At 39.2% G+C, this 14,165-nt stretch overlaps 1 protein-coding gene and 2 non-coding genes across 5 annotated transcripts; all 3 read left to right on the top strand.

Annotated features, from left to right (window-relative positions):
* The first annotated feature begins 3,084 nt into the window (after positions 1–3,084).
* LOC131430509 (condensin complex subunit 1) lies at positions 3,085–12,690 on the top strand. 3 transcript variants are annotated; one of them, XM_058595565.1, is made up of 5 exons: positions 3,085–3,796; positions 3,877–4,600; positions 4,662–7,235; positions 9,292–9,625; positions 12,260–12,690. In XM_058595565.1, exons 1-5 carry the CDS (start codon positions 3,219–3,221, stop codon positions 12,307–12,309), a joined length of 4,260 nt encoding a protein of 1,419 aa, XP_058451548.1. In that variant the 5' UTR covers positions 3,085–3,218; the 3' UTR covers positions 12,310–12,690. The 3 variants fall into 3 exon arrangements, with proteins under 3 accessions (XP_058451548.1, XP_058451540.1, XP_058451556.1); XM_058595557.1 differs by having other exon boundaries at positions 11,887–12,690; XM_058595573.1 differs by lacking the exon at positions 12,260–12,690 and adding an exon at positions 9,706–11,795.
* Trnal-aag (transfer RNA leucine (anticodon AAG)) lies at positions 7,662–7,743 on the top strand. The gene has a single exon. It is a non-coding gene; the product is annotated as a tRNA-Leu (tRNA).
* On the top strand, positions 9,144–9,225 carry Trnal-aag (transfer RNA leucine (anticodon AAG)). Its single transcript has one exon. It is a non-coding gene; the product is annotated as a tRNA-Leu (tRNA).
* Positions 12,691–14,165: the final 1,475 nt, after the last annotated feature.

Here is a 14,165-nt window from a genome sequence, read left to right as displayed (position 1 = left end):
GCTTTCGATATCCACATTCCTCCATGTCATAATAATGCTCAGAATCATATCGTTCTGAATTTGCTTACAGTCCATGCCACTTAAATTAGATTGCCGATCTCAGAGCTCGATTTCTTCAGTAGAAATAACATGTCATCACCGATACCTTTAGCTACCTGAGGTCTCTTTTTATGCGGGGGCTACGTACCGCATAAAAATCCGCGTTAAAAAATACTCAAAATTAATGAAATTTTTTTATGTCAAATATCTTAGAAATGCATGAAACGTCCAGATCTGGTGAAATCTAAGAAAAAAGTATTTTTTCGACTTTGGGACTTAGAGAACTTCGGAATTTCACGTAAAAAACCGCGTAACTTCGGAAATTCGTGTAAAAAAATCCGCATAATAAGAAACCTCATTAAAAAAAACCGCGTAAAAAAGACCTTCAGTGTATTACTGTTAAAATGTTCGGTAGTTCGGCTGTTAACTCGTCAAAAGATGACAAAATTACCGAATGAAGTTTAGTTTGTAAATCGTTTTGACTAAATATCGTTCACAATTCGACGTGAACATTTGAAATGGTCCGAAAAGTCAATGACAGATTTCTTTGTTTACTTTCTCTTTCCATCATTTATGTGTCATACAAATGCTTGTCCGAAATTAAGAGTGATTTATTCCCTGTAATTAGTCAAAAAATCGAGAATTCGGCTCTTCAGAATCACTTTAAACAATCGAACTAAAACAAACTAAATTAAATATACAACCAGTCTGGGAACTATCACCCTCATTTTTGTTTACGTCTGTATCGATAATCAGCGTACTGATACGAATAAACCATTCTTGTTTTCACACGATTAAACTCGAACGCGACTCTTTTGCAAAAAAAATATTTAAATATCAGTAAACTTCTTCAAATAAATGCGAAAATCAATTGTGTATGCCAGTTTATTTTCGAACGATCCGTGTATTCGAACGAAAAGTCGCATTCTCGTTTACAGATGAATAGACGAAATACAGTGATTTGTGTTCGTCAGTTCAATGTTTCGAATGTCAACCGTTCGAATACATAAAAAAAAGTTTAACCGACTTCCAACGAATTCCTATTTCGAATGTGAAGGTTATTTACAATGAAATGATACATTTGTTTTTTGAATAAAACATTTAGAAAGCGTAACAGGAATAGTAAAATGCTTGTTTTTTTTCTGTCGAGCCTTCGAATATATGCGCGGTTCCAAGCATCAAATTTTACCATATCTATTAGGCACTTTATGGAAAATACGCCATGGGTTAACATGCTTTATTTTATATTAAATGCATGATTTTACCAATGTAATAAATATGTAAACTATCGAAAAGATGATAAAATTTCAAGGAAAATGCATCATATTTTTCGCAGATTCTACTGATCGGAACCAGCATTGAAAATAGCAGTCCGACCAGAAGTATCTGCGAAAAATATGTTGCCTTTTTCATGCAATTTTGTCATGTTTTCGATAGTTTACCCTTTTTTATTTTTTTACTCAATGTGATTTTGAACGATGGCGTTGCTGAACTGAAGACTGATTTCGCTCCTAGCTGACAGAGTCTGGCGGCAATTATTTTCCTTAGATTAATCGAAAAAAAAGTGTGTGGGCAAACAAACAAACAAAGTTAAGGCCATCGTCCAATTATCATGCGTGCGGGTGGTTTAAGGAAATTTTAGATGAAAATTTTGAAGAATTTATCAAAACCAAAAACAACAGACCTTTGAAAAACTTTTATTTATCTGCAGGGTAAAAATGGCTGAAAAATTCAAAGGATTTTGCGAATGTTATCATAAATAGCTCTGAAAAATGAGTGTTTTTGTCATCTTTCACAATTATTCACACGCCTTCAAACTGAAGCGGATTTTCTTCAGTTCATTGTAAAATCTTTGATCTTATTCTGAGGAAAACTTAGAAACTTTACAAAACTAACATTGTTCCGTTTAGAAATTGAATTAGCATCGTTGCGAAATAATTTGTTTTTCGTTCAGTACTTAAAAATCGTCAACATGGAACGAAATCGGTTATATGAAATTCGTTGATTTTCCATGAAAAGCGTGGAAAGGTGTTCAAAACTGTAATTGAATGTAATTCTTGCAGCCAGAAAAAGTTTATTCGAAAAAAAAAACATATCAACGCATTATTTTTTCAAAATAATTGTGGAAGATCATAAAAACACTCATTTTTCAGAGCTATTTTTGATAGCACTCGGAAAATCCTCCGCATTTTCCAGCCATTTTAATCCCTGCAGTCAAAATAAAAGATTTTCAAAGGTCTGTATGTTTTTGTTTTTGGTTACTTTTCAAAATTTCCATCGAAAATTTCCCAAATCCACCCGCGCGCATGATACTTGGACGATAGCCATAAATTCGATCAAAATTGGCAGATTCTCTTTGTTTCCCTTTCCTTCGGACTATATCTGCGTTATTACACAAATGTTCGTTACATATTTGGTACTGTTAAAAAACTGGAAATATTGTCTTTCATTCTACACGACTAACTTGTAAGTAAACGTGAAAATTAAGGAGTTATTAACAGAAGAGGAAGAAAACAAAAAAATCTCTCTTTAGCGGCCCTTACACGAGCATTAAAAATGTCATTTTAAATGATGTAATTCAAATTTGTTAAAAATTTCGTCATTAGTGCACCACAACACGTTCATTAAAATGATATTTTTTTTTTACTAATGACATTTTTAATGACTCGTGTAAGGGCAGCTTTTGGCTTATATGACTTTATGAAATGTTCACGTCGCCCTCATTTTTGTTTACGTCCGTATCGAACACTCGTACGTAAGAATACTTTCGATCGTATCTATTCGAAAAAGTCATTCTAGTTTTCACTAGAATGTGTACATGGAAGCATTTGTTTCCATGGAAACAAAACTATCCCTACACTACACAGTTACGAGTGACGAAAGAAAAATTTGGAAAACTGATCCGAGTGCCCCTCCAGAAAAAAACGATAAAAAATTGTACGTTTTTCATTCATTGCACAACCGTAATATTTGAATGTTGTATATTGAGAGTGGCTTGTCCCTCGACATTCGTTCTCACCGTTTACTATCAATTCTATCGTTTTACAACCAAGCCTGATGGAAGCGGCAGTTTAGTTGTGCTGTCTTATTTTTATTTATTGCCTGATTTCTTTCATAATTCGGCTTGGAAACGGTTGCCGATGTATAGAAAAGTGTAGTGCTTTATCCCGAAAGTTAAAATGAACTGGCAGTTTGCGATACCACGGGTGAATGCCGAGTTGCTAAATTCGGACAAAAATAACTACTGCGTGGGGCGCGTTCTCGACTCGCGCGAGATCCCCGACGCGCTAAGAAATGCTCGTTCAGCGTTGAACGACCCGTTCGGGGTGTTTGACCATTTCGATATGTTCTACTCGGTGATAGACAATGCCCAGCAGCTTTCCGGAACGAACCTGGTCCGGGCCTATGATTTGCTGTTCATTGCCGTTGATCGGCTGGGAACTATGCTGGCGGAATTGTTGGGTAGACCGGATTTGCAACGAGAGGACCGACTGCAGTCACTGAATGCGGTCAAGATGTTAATCTATCTGATGGGTGGTATAGTGAAGGCTATCGATGCCCACGTCAATACATCGAAGGAAAACGCCGGATTGCTGAAAAAAGGCGGAGCGACTAAAAAGAAAGATACCGACCCCCCGGTTGAGGTGCTGGAGTGGGATAACAAGCGGTACCGGTGCATTGTGCAGTTGTATAATCTGTTCCAGCTACCGCTGGAGAAATTGTGGGATCCTCCGGTGTGCGAGGAAAGCTTTGTCGAGTAAGTGAAGAATACAGTTATTTTTTTGTATCATCTGATTGATGAAAACAAAGGGTTAATTTTGTCTTTGCTTCTTGCAGTCTAATTTGCGACATCTGCTACCGCACCCTGGAACAGTCGTACGTGAAAGCTCGTAGCATGGCCGACAGTGTTTTTCAAATACTCGGCACAGCAATCAAACGCTACAACCATGCGTTGTCATTCCCAGTGAGAACACTGCAAATTCTAGAGAGATGTGAAGCATCGATCGCTCCAATCGCGGCTGGGGTAATGCTTCTGTACGAGGAATTTGGAATCTCTACCGTTTATCCGGTGCTGATAAAGGAACTGATTGAGCGGCTAAGCGTAGATTCGTCAGATACACAAACCGCCCGGCACTTCAGTCAGTTTTTAGTTGAGCTAGGAACTCTTGCTCCTAAGTTAATTATTCCGCATTTGTCCACATTGAGCGACGAATTGTTGGGACTGGAATCGTACGTAGTTCGAAACTGCGTTCTGCAAATAATGGGAGAGGCTATTCTTTCTGAGCTCACCTCGGAAGAGTTGAGTGATGAACTGAAGGAAACAAGAGATGAATTTTTGCAAGACTTACTAAATCACACCATGGATGTGTCGGCCCATGTGCGTTCGAAGGTGCTACAAGTGTGGCACCATCTTCAACGTAGTAACGCAGTTCCTCTTAGTTGGCATCATCAGGTGCTGGAAAGAGCTGTGGAACGGCTGGAAGATAAGGCGTTGTTGGTGCGGAAGAATTCCATTGCCTTGATCAAAGCATTCTTGGAACACAATCCCTTTTCCGCTAAGGTAAGTGTTCGTAGCATAGTTTTTTTTCAGAATAATAACCAATTGAATTTTTTTTTTACAGCTATCACTCGCAGAGCTCAAAACTCAATACGAACATGCAGATAAAAAGCTGCAAGAGATTCGAGACAAAATGGTCGAACAGGACACGGCTTTGAAAAAAATCGAAGAAGATTGGGAAGATATTACGGTTCAAATGTATCCAACCATCTCCGAAGAGCTATCGAAGGATAACGCTTCGGAAGAGCAACCGGAAGGTACGATGGATGATGTTGCCACACTTGTCAAAGATATTGTAGCAATGGTCGATGGACAGCGCTACAAAGAGTTGATACAGCTAGCCTGTAAGGTGGATTACGCCCTCGGCAATACCGAAAGTCGGAAAACACTGACAATCGAACAACAGATTCTCTACTATATGACAGTATTGAAAAGTTACTACATAAATAGTCGGATCGATAAAAGCTTGAATGAGGAATTTCAGAAAGCAGAGAATGAAGTAAATTTCCTGAAGGATTCGATTCGCTTCTCGGAAATAATTTCCGATGCCGTGCCGAAGCTGCAGGACATGCTGATGTCGAAATCGCAGTCGGATGTGGTCGAGGCGATTGATTTCTTTACGTACGCTTATCTGTTCGGAATCAAGGGAACGGAGTGTGGGATGCAGCAGATGTTATATCTGGTTTGGTCGTCGGATGCAGACAAACGAAGCAGCGTTGTTAGCGCTTATAAACGAGTTCTACTGGAGGTCGATCTGGAAGGTCGAGCAAAGCACGTCAAGGTTGTGCGCAATCTGTGCCAGTTCATGATAAAACTGACCATAGGCCATTTCACAGCAATGGAGGTCCTTGTCCGGGAGTGGGTTGAGTGTGGCGATATCGATGCCCAGATGATCCAGGTAATGTTTGAAATCTACACGAAAAAGCTGGACTCGGTGACCGATGCCGAATCTCGACAAGCATTGCAACTTTTGATCATGGTATCGGCCGGTAAACCGTCAGTGGTGATGGTCAATCAAACATTACTGGAAAACATTGGCTTCGAAACGAGAGGTCGTTCCGATCCTCGCATTTTTACGGGTACCCTTTCGCTGCTGATGAATTCCCTCCCAAAACCGAAGGACAATGTGAAGTACTACAAACGGTACGAGTCCAACTCGTCCTCGGTGGAGAAGGTGATCGAGATTTTCGTGAAGTTATTTTTCAACAGTAAACTGGACGATTTCGATAACGTTGGCACGAAAACGTTCGATTTCATTTACAAAATGGTAAAAACCCCGGATGTTGTTAGTCAAAATATTTTGGTTACTATCAACGAAAAGTTGCAAGTGCTTTCGGAAAAACTGAAGGGAATCGAAGATGTCGAAAGCGCGTCGCAGGTGTCCACAATTCCTGCTTCCACTCAAGAAGAGCCGATACGTTTTTCTCAATCGTCCAACAGCAGCAGCAGCAGCAAACCAGGCACCGTCACGTTGCCCACCTTCATATTAGCACGATACATCCTCATTATCGGATACGTGGCGATGCGAGAAATGATCTATCTGGACATCGACGTCTACGGAAATCTCAAATACCGGCAAGAGTTAAAGGACGAGCTGAAAAATCAGAAAAAGAAAACTGCGGCCCTTAGCAAGAATACCCCGAAACGAAAGACAATAAATCTGAACGTTTCGGCCAGCTCCGCAATCAAACGGTTGTCCGGGCCGAGTGGAAAAGAACACGAACAACCGGAGGAAGAGGAACTGTTGAGCGGTGCAACGGCCGAAGATGCCGCCGCTGAAGAGATTAACGCTATTTGCGAACACGAAATGATATGCACCACCACGAGTCTCCTGGGTCGGTTCATTCCTACGGTGATTGAGATATGTCGACAACCGCATCGACACCCCGACGAACTGCTGCAAAAATGTGCCGTTCTAACACTGATTCGGCTGATGTCCGTATCGTCTAAATTTTGCGAGAATCACATGTCGTTCCTGATGAACATCCTGCAGCACACGAAGAACAATCAAATCAAATGCAACATTGTTATCGGCTTATCGGATCTAACGTTCCGATTTCCGAATGTGATCGAACCCTGGACCAGTTATATGTACGCGACACTTCACGAAAAAAACGTCGAACTACGGCTGACTGCTGTCAAAATGCTGTCGAATCTGATTCTGCACGAAATGATTCGTGTCAAGGGACAGATATCCGACCTGGCTTTGTGCATCGTAGATCCGGCACCAGAAATCCAAACCATTACCGAGCAGTTCTTCAAAGAGATTGCCAACAAATCGAATATTCTGTATAACGTCCTACCGGACATCATCTCCCGCCTGAGTGATCCAGCGTTGGAGCTGGAAGAGGAAAAGTACCACATCATTATGAAGCACATCATTGGCCTAATCAACAAGGACAAACAGATCGAAAGTTTGGTGGAAAAGTTGTGCTTACGGTTCCGGGTAACGTCGGAACAGCGCCAGTGGCGCGATATTGCCTTCTGTTTGTCGTTGCTGTCGTATAACGAGAAGACGATCAAAAAACTGTCGGAAAATATCGGTTGCTTCAAGGATAAGGTGCAGTACGACGAAATTCACACCTCGTTCAAGACCATCATCAGTAACACCAACAAACTGGCAAAGCCGGAACTGAAGGTATGTTGAATTATTATTATTACACATTTTTTCTTCATCCTGGTTTAAACTTTTTTTAACAAAACACCAAAATGAATCCTTTTCAGTACCTACAAACATTCTGAATCGAAACTATTTATTCATTTAGTCTGGCGAACAACGACTTCACGGTTAAAACCGGAGTTGAATGATATGATTATAAATAGCGTCGGTTTTAATCATTACGGTCATTCACCGGTATCTATATTTACTTCCTATTAGAATGTGTACGTTATATCAGACTTCATGAAAGAATTGTACATTTCACCATCAATATGAAGTAAATTGATTGGTCGTTACTTCCCGTTACACGACGTTACTTTTCATAATTCAAAGATAGTTTCAAATTCAACATTCTTATGGAGGTACTTAGCACTAGTATTGATTTTCGCAGCTCGCAATGCAGAAGGTAGCGTGGCCGAGCGGTCTAAGGCGCTGGTTTAAGGCACCAGTCTCTTCGGGGGCGTGGGTTCGAATCCCACCGCTGCCAGAATTTTTTTGTTATGGATAGTTTCTAGCGGTCTATTTATTGGAATTCTCTGCTGGTGTTGCCTTCGACTCGTCGGTGTTTAAAGCAGTTAAAATTGAATTGCACAAAGCGAAACCTTCCCCCCCTGTTCATGTTTTTATTGATTAGAACAAAAATTATTTTTCCGAAAAATTTACATTGTTTAATATTTCATTCAGATTTTTATAAACTTTGTGCAGATGGTATGGATTTTCTTTTATAACGCGGAATTTAATATGGCAGTTCTGATACTTTGCTTGATGAAGGGTAAATGAAGAGTACATTGCTATTGCTCCAATTGAATATAACACAAAATTGTGCTCTTTGCTTTCGCGTTATGAATATTGTTCACGATCTTTTATTAAATTTGAAATTTGCACGGATGTTTTTCTACAAATGAATATAGTAAACTTGAAATGAAAACCATTTCAAATTATTCGGATGCATCCAAATATGTTTGGCACATGAAAGCAGTGCCAACATTGCAACAAACACAGAATATATCAAAGCTTACTTCGTTTGACGATTCTTATGACGTAAGCCCATGCAAAAATCTTTATAACCTGTAAATGGCATCTCTACCCAGAGTGGATGCCAGATTGCCCTAAGAATAAATTCCGTAGATTTTCGAAAAAATTATCGAAAGTATCTAATATATCGATTTATTTTTTCAAAGTAAGACCATACTAACTAGGCTAGGAAGATTTAATTGATTCTTGCTATTGAGAGAGATTGTAGATCTACGAGTGATAGCAAAAATAATGTAAAACCTCCGACGAACTTTAAAACAAAATTGAACAACACTATCGGACAAATCCGAGTAGTGTTAAATAATGGACTGCTGAAGAAATTGTAGTTGATTTGAGGGATTCAGAGTATTTTCTGAGACTTCAAAGAACTATGTTATGAAACATCAAACATTTAATAAGATTTTGAACGAATCCTAGAGAAATAATTTTTCGACGAACGTATAAAATATCAGGAGACATCGCAGGGATCTAGTGAACCTGTGAAGAAAAATAATGCATTGCATTGTATTAAATTTTATTCCGCCTCGGTTTCATCTATTAGTTTTTTCGCCGATGGCAAGAATAATAATGCAATTTCATCAGAGACGAAAAAAAATGTTTCCAAATCTCCATTTTCTCATACCCTACACCACAGGAGGGTAAAACTCACTTTTTTTCATGCCAGATGTGATTAGATGGTGTTTTTCTTTTTCGCAAAACAATCTATTGTTGTCAATTTTAACCACTCTGCTATTTAACTTGTAATGTAATTTGGCTTATCGAATAAATAAAATACTGTCATGATAAGTTTAAGACTACAACCCTGTGAAACTAGCAAACGTGATCGCTCACTCAGCCCCGCCTCCCACCAAGGGTAGCGTGGCCGAGCGGTCTAAGGCGCTGGTTTAAGGCACCAGTCTCCTCGGAGGCGTGGGTTCGAATCCCACCGCTGCCAAGAATTTCTTTTTGTCTCGTCGTCTAATCATCTTTATTTCATTTTTTTCGGCACACACACACACAGGCCGCCGTCACCGAGTTCGAAAACCGCTTGGAGGAATGTTTGTCCATTCGGGAAGGGGATGAAGACACCGGAAGTGGCATTACCAGTACTCAACCGTCGGCGGGTGGAAGTCGAAGTGCACGAGGTGGGCGACCCGCGCCAAAATCAGCTGTGAAAAGCAAAGCTGCTGCTGTTGCCAGCAGAGCACGCCGCGGACGTCAGCCAAAACCGTCGTCGTCGGACAGTGAAAGTGAGAGCGAAGAAGAAAATCTACCCCCAGCGGCCAGTGCCCGGGCCGCTGCACGCTCTCGGCAGAATAAGAAAATAACCAAGGTCATCGAAAGCGACAGTTCAGGTAATGATAACTAGTTAGTGTTTTAACAGTACGGTAATGGTAGTTTTTTGCTTCTACACAACCGGTTTGATTTTTTCCAGCACGAAAAGTCGGCAAACTTCGAAACTAAACATCTCTATTAATCACTTCCCAGAAGAATTTCAATTACTAATTTATTTATCACAATTATATAAGAACACGAAGCATGCTAGAGAATGTAGGAGTAGTGCCGAAGAGTTGTGATCTTGTCTCGTCATCCCAAAGCATCTAATACACGTTTCTCCTTTTCGTCCTTGTTTCATTTGTCATGAAATCCTTTGAACCTTGACGTTCTATTCCGTTAATTGGTTATTAAGTATTTGTGCTATGAGGACTGAGTTGAGTTGCACCAAATACCCTCGGCATGGTATCACACGATAGTTTGTGAGCTTTATATATATACGTTATCATTGCTCAAGTTTTTAAAGTAAACCCCTCGATTTAACGACCGACGACGACCCTCGAAATTTAACATAAACGGATCATCGATCAAATGATCTTTCGACAGCTGTTTGCCTTGTAGTTTCTTGTCAGTTAGAAGTCATATGTTACTGGTCAGTTTCAAGAAAGGAGAGGCCAATATTTAGAGAATTAAACGAGTTAGATTTGTTTCGTCGTTCTAAAACAATAGCGATCCCGCCCACATCAGGCGTTTTTATGTGTTCTGTGCTTTGAATAATGCCAATGAGGGAGGGAGTCAGTTTACACTTTTAGCGTTGTGAAGAAATTGAATCCAGTCAGGCAGTATTAAGATCGATATTAACTTGATATGGCTGCGATGAATCTAAAACTAAAGCTTCGTCCTAAGCTGATTAAGTTTGTTTGAGAAGGAGGCTCACAATTATCAAGAATTAAGGTTAACTGATGATCTGTAAACTTCAAACCTAGATGAAATATGTTGCAAATCGTGTGGGCCATTTTATCCAACCGAACACTAATAGTTTGTATGCATGATAAGAGTAGTTTTCTTCAAGATTTCATACTCATGCTCAATTTATTCATCATTTATATATTGAAATCTTCAATATGTTTCTGTAATTAATGACAAGCTCATTTTGGTTTCTTGCTTAAATTGACTTTAATGCTTCGTGGAATGATACAATAACAAACTAGATAAACTAGAAAGATTTTAACTTTCTTATTTTAAGAATCACAAAATATGCAGCAAAATCGCTCAATATAGTTCTTACTGTAATTTGATATTTTTTTCAAACATAAACAAACATTGTCATAGTTACGACGCACGTAGCGGATCAGACGCTTGTTGTTTTGTTTCAAAAGACTGACAGTAAACCGAACTCATCGAGGGGTCCTATTTAAATGATACATGAGAAATCGCAGACCACTCTAGCTTGAGTTTATCTTTGGTACAACTGTCAAATTAGGTGAATCATTTTCACAGCCACCATAATAAGGAGTTATAGCCTACGTCCATGCCAATGCATTGTATGCACACTCCGATTAATATTTGATGAGTCGATGAATTGTTGGTTTATACTTTTGAACGTGTGTACATTTTTCCACGTTCCTTCTATATCCACTGAATAAATCAACAAAATAAGACTTTCGCCCTTTTTCGATTTATTTACTTATATGCTCCTTGTGCGAATTATGAAGCTGCGCTCTCGTGAATTTTTCCTTGGTTGGTTTTTGCGATTGAGTAGTTTTATAATCTAATTTATTGTTTCCAATAGTGAAATGCCCCAAAATCATCTAAAATTATGAAAAGGAAATAGTTTCGCCTTTCTGTCGTAGTAATTGAAATATGATAATTTCGCCCTTTATAGTTCTTTGTATTACTAAGGTTGCAATTTTTGTATAATAAAGGAATCGTAGGATGAGAAACTCGATTCGTTTATTTTTGTAATAATCGTCCATTTTCGAAAAAAAGTTTATTTGTACGGTGGTGCATGCACGGTAGAATACACAGACACTCTGCAATCTCGACGAATCACTCGATCCTTCGGATCAAAAGTGAGTTTTCACAGCGTTATGATATTACTTTTCCATATGAGAAAGGCAAAAACTTCAGATTGCAAGCATCTTGCCTTTTCCCCACCCCCCGATCCCATTCATCATCATCATCTCATAATGAAAGTAAACACCTTGCTAACATCGTCATTAGATTTTTTTTATTACTTGAAGACTCAACATGACAAGCTGCATTGTTCTGTTATGCAATTTTTCGTCGCCTACTAATAATATTTATATTGTTTTAATGTATTTTCCCGATGTCTTTTCAGACACTGAAATCGTGCCTAGACGTAGAGCCAAACGAATTCAAGTGCAAAATTAGGCAGATTAGGAACCATTCCACACAACCGTTCCGAAGTATAGCACACATACACGCACCCACAAACAAAAATTTAATAGAACCGATGCACCTTCTTCTGTTCACAATTCGATGGCACTTCACTCTTTCACTGATCCTATTTCGCTAAACATTTGGCTAATTTTTCGATTTTATCTTATGCATATATATTTAGTTTTTTAGTTGGTAGAGCTTACTTAGAACTAAATCGTGACGCAATTAAATACTGCCATAAGCCATACAGACCACTTAGCGCTGAGAGACAAGCACATTTTACAATCATTTTTTTCCGCATGTAATTTTAGACGAGGACCAAGTACAACCGCAGTCCAAAAAGGGAAGGGGGAAACGTTAGACACAACTCACCTTTGAACCCCCGTACGTGTCCACAGCTCTACCATTATAACGGTTACAAGTTTAGTGCTCGTGTTTTTTTTTCTCCTCCGTTTCGTAGAACTACAAAGTTAGTGCACTGGTACTGCATTTAATGTTAAGATGAAGCATCAATTTATAAGAAGACTTTTTTGGTCGTCATTGAGTAGGTGATAGTATGGAAACTTTACACTTCCGAGATTGATAAAGTGAATAAAAATCCGATTGAAAAAAATACATTGCACAATGCAAGCACACGTTGTTTTGTTTTGAATGACTCCATAACATTTTCCCGAAAGCCACTTTCCAAGTCTAAACCAAAATATCGCTGCATGGTTTGCCAAATCATATTGGTGGTTCTTGCTTAATTGGCATTTTATCTGTTAGCATCCCAACTGAATTCCGGTCGGCTTACAACCGGGTAGGTGCCGACTCTTCATCTCAACCATTTTCCCACTTCGGTCGGTGTGCAGACGTGCCGTACAGCCTAGCGTATTGGCGTTGGCACATCGCCAATATAATCGTTGTTCCGAGCAACCGTGACGGTAGAAGCTGAGTCCCTCGTAGAGCATCTTTTTTCCCTGGATGAAATCGATTGCGGACGACGACTGGTGATTGCCGCTGGACCAGCTCGCATGATTGTGCATATTCTTTCCGAGACTGATCCCACCGGACGTACTGTTGAACTTGAGGGACGCCTTGCAGTTGACTTTGCGCATCATCGAGCACCGGTAGTAGATTAGTCCCTTTCGAATTGGACCGCTTCGGTGGTAGTAGTTCCCCAGATGCAGCAGACCGGCCTGTCTACTATTTACTAGATTGATGCTGGACGTTTGCAACGGAAGAGACGGTTTCGAGTCTGTGGGTGAGATATATTGAATGTTAGTTGTGTGAAAATGATTTGCTAGCACGGTATAGGAATTAAATAAGTATATTATGATGCAATGAGGAAACAACTTTCGAAGGTCATATTTCTAAACGCTATCTTTAAACGAAACCTTTCACATTCACACAGACTACACTATTTCTGCCAAATCGAGAGTCCAATCTCAATTGTCACTAGTTCTCTGTAATCACCAACTTTACACACAGAAGATCGGTAATGATAAAAGAGACAATTGTCTCCAATCGAGCAATGTCGTTTTCGCTTGATGTCAAATTTAATCTACTCAAACTGTTTCGAACTGGTACTGAACGTTATTGAACTGAAAATCGAGTCAGTTTCGAAACTGATTCTTATATTGGGTTTGTTCACACCCCCGTGCGCAAAGCAAAGTGCGAACCAAAGGACAGTTTCTTGAAAAGTGTTTGTTTGGCGAAACTTCCCCCGGCCAGTTTCAGCTTCCTCAAGCAAAAACGACATTAAAAAATACAACCAGGCATTTGTAGAACCGACAGGAAAAAAAACAGCAAAATTATACACGAGCTCAGTCAAAGACAATTACATCAAATGAATATCCATTTTATAGAATCGAAGACAGGTTTTACATTCTTTCACTTGTTTTTAAAAACGGAAAACAAAAAAAAACACTGCACACAAAACACAAAAATCAAAATTTGTCAAAATATCCAGTTTCAAATTGAAAATGTTTGACGGGAACGAAAAATGTTTGTCACCGACACGCACGCCTACTACGATTTCGATTCTATGTAATAGGTAATGAAGGCGAAAACAAATTTCATAAAATTTAATTGGTGTTTGAGCTTTTGGTAAGCCACAAACATTTATGTGACGTTATAAGCAGGTTAAACAAGACTGCCTTAATATTACTTCATTTAAATTAAGGAGCTTGTTTTGCTTGATTGTTCAAAAGTTTTCCTGATCGAAATAAAATGTTA

This window comes from Malaya genurostris, chromosome 1, assembly GCF_030247185.1.
Source record: "Malaya genurostris strain Urasoe2022 chromosome 1, Malgen_1.1, whole genome shotgun sequence".
NCBI classification, from domain to species: domain Eukaryota; kingdom Metazoa; phylum Arthropoda; class Insecta; order Diptera; family Culicidae; genus Malaya; species Malaya genurostris.
The sequence above is the reverse complement of the archived record's forward strand: the minus strand, read 5'-3'. Positions and strand labels throughout refer to the sequence as shown.

Coding starts and splice junctions, on each gene's coding strand:
- LOC131430509 (XM_058595557.1), top strand. CDS start 3,219: ATGAACTGGCAGTTTGCGATACCACGGGTGAATGCCGAGTTGCTAAAT. Junction 7,236..9,291: donor TGGCAAAGCCGGAACTGAAG/GTATGTTGAATT, acceptor ACACACACACAG/GCCGCCGTCACCGAGTTCGA. Junction 9,626..11,886: donor CATCGAAAGCGACAGTTCAG/GTAATGATAACT, acceptor ATGTCTTTTCAG/ACACTGAAATCGTGCCTAGA.